At 49.2% G+C, this 12,376-nt stretch overlaps 1 protein-coding gene across 6 annotated transcripts in view; it reads right to left on the bottom strand.

Annotated features, from left to right (window-relative positions):
* HOMER2 (homer scaffold protein 2) overlaps positions 1-12,376 on the bottom strand; it is a 144,605-nt gene that overhangs the window by 109,573 nt on the left and 22,656 nt on the right. The window contains exon 1 of one of the 6 annotated variants that reach the window (XM_024232577.3): positions 442-631. The exons of 4 other annotated variants lie outside the window; for them this stretch is intronic. In XM_024232577.3, coding sequence (XP_024088345.1) covers positions 442-446 — 5 coding nt within the window. In that variant the 5' untranslated portion in view covers positions 447-631. Of the gene's footprint in view, positions 1-441; positions 632-12,376 lie in introns of those variants that run through there. One more of the 6 variants, XM_054531774.2, reaches the window with a different exon arrangement.

Raw genomic sequence — 12,376 nt, 5'->3', positions numbered from 1 at the left:
TATTATTTGATTATTTCCAGGAAAACTTCGATTTCCATTTTGCTTGTAATAAATCCAAACGTGGAGAACGACAAACTGCTTAGACTCACACAGGCCCTGGAGTTGACTGCGCCCAGGGGCGAAGAGACCGCGGAATGGCCAAGGCAGGAGGCCGGCCATGGTACCGGTCCCCGTCAGGTGCCCCCGTGCCCGGGATGTATGGGAGGGGAAGGGCCACGGGCTCCGCGCCCAGGCCAGGGTGCCCCTGCTGGGTGTCCGCGCGCCCCGGCGGAGGGCGCGAGTCAGGTGGCCCCAGGCTCCCGGGCGCCGAGTGTGCGCTCGCTCCGGCTTGGGGAGGCGGGGGCCGGCCCGCCCGGAGGCTCCGAGCCCGGGGACGCCAGCCGCGGCCCCGCAGTCCCTCCGGAGGGGCGCGCGGAGAGCGCGCGGCGCGGGCTCACTCACCCCATCTCCGGCGCTGCTCTGGCGGCCGCTCCGACGGGGCCTCTCGCACTCGCTCTCCGCCCGCTCGGCAGCCGCTCCCCGCGCGGCACATGCGGCGGCCCGTGCGCGCCCGGCTCAGCCCCGGCGCCGCTCCATTCCGCGGGGCTGCGCGGCTGCCACTGCCGCCGCTGCCGCCACCGCCGCCAGGCGCGGGCGGGCGGGGGCTGGGCCTCCGCGGGCTGGGCGGCCGCGCTGGGGCGGTGCCCGCCCCGCCCTCCCCACCCGCTACCCCCGCCCTGCTCCTTACGTAACCTCGTGGCCCCCGGGCCGCGGCAGTGAGCCAAGAGGCGGGGGGCGCAGCAGTGTGTGCGCCGTCCCCCGCGCCGCCGCGCAGTCGCCGCTTTTCTCCCGGGCCACCCAGTACTCGGTGCCGACCCCGCGTTGGCGCGCCCCCGCCTCACGCCGACCCGGGGGCCTGGCGCAGTGCCACCAACATCCTGCCTGATGGACTTAAAGTCCCATTCACACCTGGTGGGGACTTTAGGGCTACCTTTACTTTGCAGATAAGAGAACCGAGGCCTGGGGAGGGTAAGTGATTTGCCCAAGGTCACACATTCAGATTAGAGTTCGTTCGGGTCTTCAGAGTCTGAGATGGGCATAGCTGTGCTCCTCCTTAAAGCCCACCTTCATCTTCCTGCCAGTTGCCCGGCCTAGTGGCCTTAAGGTACCCGCCACCGTGAAATTCCGGAAGCCAGCGTGGCAGGGAAGAGCCTACAGGCCGCGGCAGATGCTCTGGGCTCTTTTCTGGATAAAAATGAGATGAGGGCTCCCACCTGAAGGGACAGTTTTAAGGCGGCTTCATCAAGCTTGGTTTTATCCTTAGAGCGAGGGGAATTAGGATGGCAAAAGTAGAACTTGAAGAAGAGCAGGCTCTCTTTGTCGCCTTTCTACCTATCAGGTCCTGAGTTTCTACCAAAGGCTGGCACTGGGACTAACCTAACCTTCATCCCCCGGGCCTTCCACGGGATCATCTTCTGCTGAGAACACAATGCCCACATAAGCCTGGCATCTCAGGACAGTAAAAAAAGTCAAGGGACAGGTCGGGCGCGATAGCTCACGCCTGTAACCCCGGCACTTTGGAAGACCGAGGTGGGTGGATCATTTGAGGTCAGGAGTTCGAGACCAGCCTGGTCAACATGGTGAAACCCCGCCTCTATTAAAAATACAAAAATTGGCCGGGCGCGGTGGCTCACGCCTGTAATCCTAGCACTTTGGGAGGCCGAGGCGGGTGAATCACGAGGTCTGGAGATAGAGGCCATCCTGGCTAACACGGTGAAACCCTGTCTCTACTAAAAATACACACACACAAAAAAATTAGCCGGGCGTGGTGACAGGCGCCTGTAGTCCCAGCTACTCCGGAGGCTGACGCACAAGAATCACGTGAACCTGGAAGGCGGAGCTTGCAGTGAGCCGAGATCGCACCACTGCACTCCAGCCTGGGCAACAGAGCGAGACTCCGTCTCAAAAAATAAATTAATTAATTAATTAAGTAAGTAAGTAAATAGCCGGGTGTGGTGGCGTGCGCCTGTAGTCCCAGCTACTCCCAGCTACTCGGGAGGCTTGATGCAGGAGAATCGCTTGAACCCAGGAGGCAGAGGTTGCAGCGAGCCGAGATCATGCCACTGCACTCCAGCCTGGTGAAAAGAGCCAGACTGTCTCAAAAAAAAAAAAAAAAAAAAAGTTTGTAAAAAATAAAATAATCTTGGGAGTTTCCAAATCCTCCATGCATAGTAATCAGCAATATCAGAAAAGTGAGCTTGTAGAACACTGAACAAGTCATTTATCAGGTAATACCTGAGGATTTTGAAGTGTTCGAATAACTTCAAAGGCAAGCCACTGAAATCAGAGTTTTTCATTTTTACTTTATTTTTATTATTATTATTTTTTGAGACATAGTCTCACTCTGCTCACCCAGGCTAGAGTGCAGTGGCAGTGGCGCGATCTCGGCTCACTGCAACCCCCACCTTCCAGATTCAAGCGATTCTCCTGCCTCAGCCTCCCCAGTAGCTGCGACTGCAGGCGCATGCCACCATGCCCAGCTTTTTTTTTTTTTTTTTTTTTGTATTTTTAGTAGAGACAGGGTTTCACCATGTTTCGATCTCCTGACCTCGTGATCCACCCGCCTTGGCCTCCCAAAGTGCTGGGATTACAGGCATGAGCCACCGCGCCTGGCTTTTTCATTTTTTTTAAACTACAATCCACAGTAAGAAATATATTTTACACTACAACCTGCAACCTGGTACATACTTCAGCACATACATACTATGTCTATAGGTATATCAATATAAAATAGAAACAAAAAGTTATATAAAACAATCTTTATCCTCTCACCTGCCAGGCAGGCATTCAGACATCATTCTGTTTTGTTGTTGTTGTTGTTGTTGAGACAGAGTCTTGCTCTGTCACCAGGCTGGAGTGCCGTGGCATGATCTCAGGGCACCGCAACCTCCGCCTCCCAGGTTCAAGCGATTCTCCTGCCTCAGCCTCCCAAGTAGCTGGGACTACAGGCATGCACCACCACCCCAGCTAATTTTTGTATTTTTAGTAGAGACAGGGTTTCACCATGTTGGCCAGGATGGTCTCCATCTCTTGACCTCGTGATCGGCCCACCTCAGCCTCCCAAAGTGCTGGGATTACAGGCGTGCGCCACTGTGCCCAGCCCATTCTGTTCTATTTTTAAAAGCAGTACTGCTCATAACCTACTAAATTGATTTCAAAACCTATAATCTACGTATTTTTACTTTCTTTTTCTTTTTTTTTTTTTTTGAGACGGAGTCTCACTCTGTTGCCCAGGCTGGAGTGCAGTGGCGCGATCTGGGCTCACTGCAACTTCTGCCTCCTGGGTTCATGCAATTCTTCTGCCTCAGCCTCCTGAGTAGCTGGGGCTACAAGTGCATGCCACCATACCTGGCTACTTTTTTGTAGTTTTAGTAGAGATGGGGTTTCACCATGTTAGCTAGGATGGCCTCGATCTCCAGACCTCGTGATCCGCCTGCCTCGGCCTCCCAAAGTGCTGGGATTATAGGCATGAGCCACCGAGCCTGGCTGAGTTTTTCATTTTTTTTAAACTACAATCCACAGTAAGAAATATATTTTACACTACAACCTGCAACCTGGTACATACTTCAGCACATACATACTATGTCTATAGGTATATCAATATAAAATAGAAACAAAAAGTTATATAAAACAATCTTTATCCTCTCACCTGCCAGGCAGGCATTCAGACATCATTCTGTTTTGTTGTTGTTGTTGTTGTTGTTGAGACGGAGTCTTGCTCTGTCACCAGGCTAGAGTGCCGTGGCATGATCTCGGGGCACCGCAACCTCCACCTCCCAGGTTCAAGCGATTCTCCTGCCTCAGCCTCCCAAGTAGCTGGGACTACAGGCACGCACCACCACCCCAGCTAATTTTTGTATTTTTAGTAGAGACAGGGTTTCACCATGTTGGCCAGGATGGTCTCCATCTCTTGACCTCGTGATCGCCCCACCTCAGCCTCCCAAAGTGCTGGGATTACAAGCGTGCGCCACTGTGCCCAGCCCATTCTGTTCTATTTTTAAAAGCAGTACTGCTCATAACCTACTAAATTGATTTCAAAACCTATAATCTACGTATTTTTACGTTCTTTTTCTTCAAACATTTTTTTTTCTTGTAACCATAAAAGGTCAGTTCTTTCAACTGCATATGAAACAAATGTCTTATTAAAGCCATTAATTAAAGGGATAACTGTCAGGTATTATGCAGCTATTAGATTACATTTGTGAAGCCTGTATAGTAACATATAAACATATTTATTCTTTCAATAAATGTAGATCACCTGCTGTGTATCTGGCACTGTGTTGGGAATAAAGTGCTCAGCAAAACAGACGTCCTTCTGTCATAGGACTATAAGATTGTGTGAATGGTATTAATCAAATAATCACACAAATATATAAACTACGATCTGTGTGAATAGGAGACCTAATTTAGGTTGAGGAGGGTGGTCAGGAATGGCCTGTTGAAGAGACATTTAAAAAGAGGCCTGATGGCTGGGTGTAGTGGCTCATGCCTGTAGTCCTAGCACTTTGGGAGGCCAAGGCAGGCAGATCACTTGAGGCCAGGAGTTCAAGACCAGCCTGGCCAACATGGCAAAACCCCATCTTTGCTAAAAATACAAAACCTAGCCAGGCATGGTGGTACATGCCTGTAATCCCAGCTACTTAGGAGGCTGAGGCAGGAGAATCACTTGAACCCAGGAGGCAGAGGCTGCAGTGAGCTGAGATTGTACCACCGCACTCCAGCCTGGGCGGCAGAGTGAGACTCCATCTCAAAAAAAAAAAAGAAGAGGCTTGAAGACAAAGAAGCATCAGTCATGGGGAGCATGAGGGGAGGGTTCCAAGCAGAGGAAACTGCAAAGGCCCTGAGGTGGTAGAAAATCAGGCTGTTTTGAAAAGCTGGGAGAAGGCCAGTGTGGTTAGAGTGCAGTGAGCTTAGCAAAGCATGGGTGAAGTATGCAGGGGCCTTTGGCTGGATTAAGGATTTGCGATTTATTCAAATGCAGTGGGAGCCCACTGATGGGTTGGGGAATGCCGTGATCTGGTTTATATTGTTAAAATATCACTCACTCCTGGGAGAAGAGGGGATAAGAAGGGGACAAGAGTAAAACGTGGAGACTGGTTAAGAGGCTCTAGACAAAAGATAAGGGTGGAGATGAAGGGAAGTGGATTACAGATTATAGATATTTTAGAGGTAGACTCAATAGGACTTGGTGGATGGGATGTGTATTAGGATATAAAGTTAAGTTTGTAAAATAATCCAAATTACAGCTGTGCTATGAGTATAATTATGTAAAATTAGAAAATATGGACAAGACCTGGAATATAGAAAATGAAAAAGTTTATTAGGATGGCAGAAGGAATATAGGGTAAAGGCATCAGTATTAGACTCAGACCTGCATTTAAGTCCTGGCGCTACCATTGACAATCTGTGACCATGGGCAAGTTTTTAACTTCTCTGAGCCTCAGTGCTCTCATCTATGAAGTGGGGATATCTCTTTGGACTATTGAGAAGAGTGAATGAGGCCAGGTGTGGTGGCACACACCTGTAATCCTAGCACTTTGGGAGGCTGAGCCGGGTAGATCACCTGAGGTCAGGAGTTCAAGACCAGCCTGACCAATATGGTGAAACCCTGTCTCTACTGAAAATATAAACATTAGCTGGGCATGGTGGCACATGCCTGTAATCCCAGCTACTCGGGAGGCTGAGGCAGGAGAATCACTTGAACCCAGGAGGCAGAGGTTGCAGTGAGCCAAGATACTGCGTCACTGTGCTCTAGCATGGGCAACAGAAGTGAGACTCCGTCTCAAAAAAAAAAAAAAAAACCCAGAGTGAATGAGATCGTATCTGTAAAGTGCTTAGCTCAGTCCCTAGTATAGTACATCTTCAATACATTACAGGTATTATTATTATTATTACTGGCTATAATGGTGGAACTAGGGTGAAATTTTCATTTATTGTGACTGAATTAATATTGTCAAAATGGTTCTTATATAATCAACATTTTAAAATTTAGTACAGTTTGAGGATTCTCAATCTGCCCCCACCATGGAAACAGCTTGTGTACTTCCTGCCAGATAACACTTTGCCAATCTGTATCCAGAGCCCTCCTTAGATGCAGGACCCCTCTACAGGGCACCTAAGGATCGGAGAAGACTATGGGCTGTCTCTTTAAGATGACACCAGATCAGTATGGGACCACCAGTCCCAGCCCCTGCTGTTTCCAATCAGGCCAAGGGCCTACCCTTAGGAAGGTGAGCTATAAACGATTTCCAGCAGTCCTATCTGTCCTCTGCCTCTCCCATCCAGGGCTCTCCTAAGTCTGTGTGTCCTGGATGCCTCCAGAGATTTTGATAGCATCTATCCATTTTTATTTATTTATTTATATATTTATATATTTATATATTTATTTATTTATTTATTTATTTAAGACGGAGTCTCACATTGTCGCCCAGGCTGGAGTGCAGTGGTGCGACCTCCACTCACTGCAACCTCTGCCTCCCGGGTTCAAGCGATTCTTCTGCCTCAGCCTCCCAAGTAGCTGGGATTAGAGGCATGCGCCACCATGCCCGGCTAATTTTTTGTATTTTTAGTAGAGACAGGGTTTCACCATGTTGGCCAGGCTGGTCTCGAACTCCTTACCTCGTGATCCACCTGCCTCGGCCTCCCAAAGTGCTGGAATTATAGGCGTGAGCCACCGAGCCCGGCCTACCCATTTATTTAATCTTAACTGAGCACCTATTTTGAGCCAGTCTGTGTCCTTAAACAATAAGCTAAATATAATGTAACCGAGGTATGAATAAGGTACTTCCTGCAGAAGGCTTCAAAGAGGGGATGTGTGAGTTGGGTCCTCAAGGATGTACAGGAGGGAAGATCATTTCTATGTCCAGCAACGAGACCAGCACATGCTGAGGCACGGGGGCATTAAAGGCCATGACTTATACAGGAAATGACAAGAATGGCCATGTGCTTGGCTCAACAGTGTGGTGGGAAGTGGCCAGGAACAAGAGGTAAGTTGGGACCACTCTGTGAAAGACCTCCGGGTCATGTTAGGAGTTTGGACTTGATTCTCAGGCCTCAGGGAGTTAGTGGAGGTTTTGAAGTAGGAGGGTGGCATGATCAGACTTGTGTCTTAGCTTCTCTGGCAGCAGATGGGAGAAGGTTGTGGAAAGGCAGGCTGGAGGCAGGAGAAGCTTGTCAGGAGGATCTTAGCAAGACTCCAAGATTGGGGAAGGACAGGAAATGTCTTAATCAGCCCCCAGTGAGGCTGGGAGCCTGATTAGAGAGAAGAGCCAGGGAGCTCTGGCAATGCAAGGGCCTGGGAAGCTGCAGCTGCTGGGAACAGGGGTGGGGAGTCAATCATCAAACAATCCAACAACCTTGAGGAGGACTTTGGACCTCACTGGCTGCCTCCCAGCAGAATTCAATTCCAAGAGGCAAAAATAGAAACGACCACATGAATAGCCCAGCCCGCTGCAAGTGCCCCCAGGGGCATCCTGATTATGCTGCCCCATGCTCTGAGCTGTCACACTCACTGTCACCTTTACCCCTATTAACAGGTGTCTCCTCCACTAGACTAAGGTCTTCAAGGGCAGGGTCCCTCCCTGGGGTTTTCTTGTTCTGTTTGGCTCCATCCTCAGGTAAGCTCTCTTCTGGACTCTCATCTCACATTCAAGTCTAGCAAATTCCCAAACAGGTCAAGTCAAAGTCTCCGAACGAAGCCTCGCCGTGTCTGACTGCCCTGCCTTGGGGCACAGGCCGATTCCTGAGCCCATCACTGTGGCCAGGGGAATGGAATGTCCTGATTGGCTCAGTCTGGGCTGAGGTGTGGAGGCAGCTTCTCACAGAAGGCATGAAGTGGGTGTAGGACTGGGGCGGACACCTAGAGGAAAATCAAGGTAAATAGATTCAGGGTGGTGGCCAAAACATAACACTGCCCACTGTCAGCATATAGTTATACTTGTTTCCCATTGGCACGCACAGAGTGGCTGTTGGATAATAGGTAGGTGAAGGCAGAGCACAGTCATTGCAGGTTAAGCAATTCCTGGAGAAGAACTTGAAAGGGCCGGTCTGGAGAGTGGGCACAGTTCTGAGGATCCAAGGCACAGATGGTGGAAGTATACACATTAAACCAGTCATTCTCAACCTTGGCCGAACATTAAAATCACCTCTGGAGACTTGACAAAATACCAGCACCAGGGCCCCACCTCCAGAAAGAATGATTTAATTGGTTTGGGTGGTGCCCAGGCATCGGCAATCCTTTAAACTGATTATGATTCCGATGCGCAGCCCGGGTTGAGAACCACTGCCCAAGTCTTAGTGTTCAAAGAGAAGTAGGTGTGATACCCAGAGCCCCGAAAGTTTAGGAACTGGTGGAACAAAAAGGAGGACACCCAGCTCACTTGCTGGGCTTGTATGAGATTTAGCGTTCTGGAGAAGAACTAAGAAATTCAAAGAATTTGTAAGTCCAGGGAGGTGCAGTACTTCCTGTAAACACATAGCAGAAGGAATTAATTCTGAAGTCGCCTAACTTTCTCTGAGACAGCCTGGAGTTCTAAGGATTATTTGCCTCCGACTGGCACCGGCAAAACGAGAAGGTGCCTGTGTGTATATCTGGAAAGCTGGCATGGGTCAGGTTCAGATGGGTGAGGCTGGAATTGAGAGCCATGCCTGAGGGAGACTCAGCAACACTAGGGATGAGTGAAGAAAATGGTGGAGTCATACACAGCTGAGGCTTCCAACCGGAGACATTGGGTAGAGGGTGATACTTCTCAAGAGGGGGAGAAGCAGCAGCAGCAAGTCAGAGAAGTGAGATAATGAGTGCAATTTTGGACATGCTGAGATGCAGGAATCTGAGGAACAAATAAGAGGAGATGTCCAGTGGGCAGTTAGATATTATAGGTACACAGCTTGGAAGGGAGACTTGGGAGCCATCAGCAAGTCAGTATCTGAACCTGGGAAGTGTATGTTGAACCGAGGTGGGGCTGAGGGAGACACTGAGGGAATCACCGGGGAGGAAAGTGAGCCTGTGAGGATGACAAAGTGGCCGTTAGTATCCAAGGGGCCATTCTGTTCTAATGTGGATCAATCCCCCTTCAGCATGATTTCACTGAATTAAATATCAACTTTTTAAAAAGCGAGATAACTCCTTGCCAGTATACTAAGAGCAAACAAAAACAAACAAAAAGCAATTAATACAAAATAGAAACAAGTGGGTTTTTAATTCAAATGTAGCAAATATTTACTGAACACCTACTATGCGCCAGCCTAGCTGCAGATGGTGTGGCTGGCATGGTTAGCTTATCAGGCACCCGGCCCCACTCCTACTCTCTTCTCCAGCCCCATCTGGGAGGCCTCGGTAGTTCTGGTTCCTAGAATCTTTGCTTCAGCTGATCCACCAGTTGCTCTATGTGAGGTCTTCTGCAAATCTGGGGTCCTCATAGTGAGGAACACCTTTGCGGGAAGCTACCTTCACCTCAGCTGCCCAGCAGGCTTTAGACTTTGTCTGTTCCACAAAGCCCTGGCCTGTGCTGGGCTCCCTGTAAGACCTGGCTTCTGCTCCAAGGTCCACCTCCAGCTCTTTCCCAGCTCCTATGTAGGGCAGAGATGCCTTATCTGGCTGTTGGCCGCAAATGAGCAGACCAGTGAGGTGGCATTTCCACCATCTCTCCAACTGCTTGCCCCGCAGGGTCTCCAGGAGTTTCCTTTCTGTTACTTCCGAGCTACGATACCACAACAGTTTCCAGAAAGTCACTTGGAATCAAGACAATACGCTTCTACTCACAAAAAGCGAGAGGCTGGTTAATCTCTCACAGTCCCCACTTACTCATACAGATTTCCTCTTTCACCATTTTCTTTGGGTTCCTCATCCCCTCATCTACCCAGCAAACACTTCTCGTGTGCAGGTTGGGTGGTACTATGAGGGTTGCCTCTGTAACAGACCCCTCCTTTTAGAAATTTGCTTTCAATTACATACGACTTATTGTTCTCTTGGCACATGCCATCTCTCCATTTGCATAATTCTCCAATCTACTGATTCTTTACCTTCTTCAAAACCATCACAAAAGCTGAGTGTTCAATCTACTTTACTCAAGTATCCCTTTAAATTCCTGTGCTTCACTGGTTTATCACTTTGTAAAAATGTCTTCCTCAGTTGGTTCTTGGATATACTGTCCCCTAAACAAGTTTTTTTTTTTTCAATTGTGGTAAAATATACATAACAACAAAACTTACTATTGTAATCCTTTTTAAGTGTAGATTTAAGTGGCACTAAGTATATTCACATTATTGTGCAATCCTCACCACTACCCATCTCCAGAACTTTTCCATTATCCCATACCAACACAAGTTTTTGTTTTGGGTTTTTTCTTTGTTTTTTTTTTTTTTTTTTTTTTTTTGAGATAGAGTCGCCCAGCCTGGAGTACAGAGATGTGATCTTGGCTCACGGCAACCTCTGCCTCCCTGGCTCAAGCGATTCTCCTGCCTCAGCCTCCCAAGTAGCTGGGATTACAGGTGCCCGCCACCAAGCCTGGCTAATTTTTGTATTTTTAGTAGAGATGGGGTTTCACCATGTTGGCCAGGCTGGTCTCAAACCCCTGACCTCAGGTGATCCACCCACCTCGGCCTCCCAAAGTGCTGGGATTACAGATGTGAACCACTGCACCCGGCCCACACAAACTTTTAAAAAATGTCCAGGCCGGGTGTGGTGGCTCACGCCTGTAATCCCAGCACTTTGGGAGGCCGAGGCTGGCGGATCAAGAGGTCAGGAGATCGAGACCATCCTGGCTAACACGGTGAAACCCCATCTCTACTAAAAATACAAAAAATTAGCCAGGCACAGTGGTGGGCGCCTGTAGTCCCAGCTACTCGGGCGGGAGGCTGAGGCAGGAGAATGGCGCGAACCCGGGAGATGGAGCTTGCAGTGAGCCGAGATCGTGCCACTGCACTCCAGCCTGGGTGACAGAGCAAGACTCTGTCTCAAAAAAAAAAATATGTCCAGAGGGCAGGCATGGTGGCTCATGCCTGTAATTGCAGCACCGTGGGAGGCTGAGGCAGGCAGATCACCTGAAGTCAGGAGTTTGAGACCAGCCTGACCAACACGGCGAAACGCTGTCTCTACTAAAAATATAAAAATTAGCCGGGTTTGGTGGCGTGTGCCTATAATCCCAGCTACTCAGGAGGCTGAGGTAGGAGAATTGCTTGAACCCGGGAGGCTGAGGTTGCAGCAAGCCGATATTGTGCTATTGCACTCCAGCCTGGGCAACAGAGTGAGACTCTGTCTCAGAAAAAAAAAAAAGTCCATGAAGTGGGGACATGCTTAGTTCACTTTTTGTTCCTAATTCTGAACATAGTATATGCCCCATACTCTTGGCTAATTAAGGCAGATAAGAAGTTTAATATAAAAGGTAACACAGTGACACCAATATCGGTCCATCAAACCACTTCTAAACTACTTTTTATTAAAACAAGAGGGGTAAAGCTAACCAAGAGAAAAGGGAGAAAACATAAACTTAGTCCAGCTGGGACCCAACATCAGGCTAGACTTGACCTTGGCCAGAGGGGGCGAAAAGCCCAAAGCCCCTAAAGAAAATAAGAATGAGGCCTTGCCGGCTGGGCACGGTAGCTCACACCTATAATCCCAGCACTTTGGGAGGCTGAGGCAGGCAGATCACGAGGTCAAGAGATTGAGACCATCCTGGCCAACATGGTGAAACCTTGCCTTCTTGTTGTTGTTGCCCAGGCTAGCGTATAGTGGTGCAATCATAGCCCACTGCAACCTTGAACCCCTGGGCTCAGGCAATCCTCCTGCCTCAGCCTCCCGAATAGCTGGGATTACCGGTGCATGCCACCAAACCTAGCTAATTTTTTTTTTTAAAGTTTTTGTAGATATGGGATCTCCTATGTTGCCCACGATGGTCTCAAACACCTAGGCTCAAGTGATCCTCCTGCCTCAGCCCCTCGAAATGCTGGGATTACAGGCATGAGCCACCGCACTGGGCCTGCCATCTCTTCTGAAATGACACGGACCCTTGTGGAGTCCCCAGTCAGGCTAAAAAATTAGCTGATAGGAAACAAAAGCACTAGGAGGAATAGACTGAGCCCATTACTACTGAGTAAGAGCCTTTGAGCAACTAGAAAGAACAGTGTTTCCCCAAACTTGCCTCATCGTATGAATCACACAGGAATCCATTAAACATTCCGATTCAGTACTTCTGGGATGAGGTGTGGGAATATGCATGTTTAATAAGCACCTGTAGTGATTCTTACAAAAGGCAAATTTGGGAAAGAATGAACTGGAGTGTTCCATTAGCAAAGAGGGGCTGACCTAGCTGCCTGGAGCTGTGAAGGTAAAGGCTCCCAG

The sequence above is a fragment of the Pongo abelii genome, chromosome 16 (assembly GCF_028885655.2).
Source record: "Pongo abelii isolate AG06213 chromosome 16, NHGRI_mPonAbe1-v2.0_pri, whole genome shotgun sequence".
In the NCBI taxonomy this organism is placed as follows: domain Eukaryota; kingdom Metazoa; phylum Chordata; class Mammalia; order Primates; family Hominidae; genus Pongo; species Pongo abelii.
This window is presented reverse-complemented; position numbering and strand designations above follow the sequence as displayed.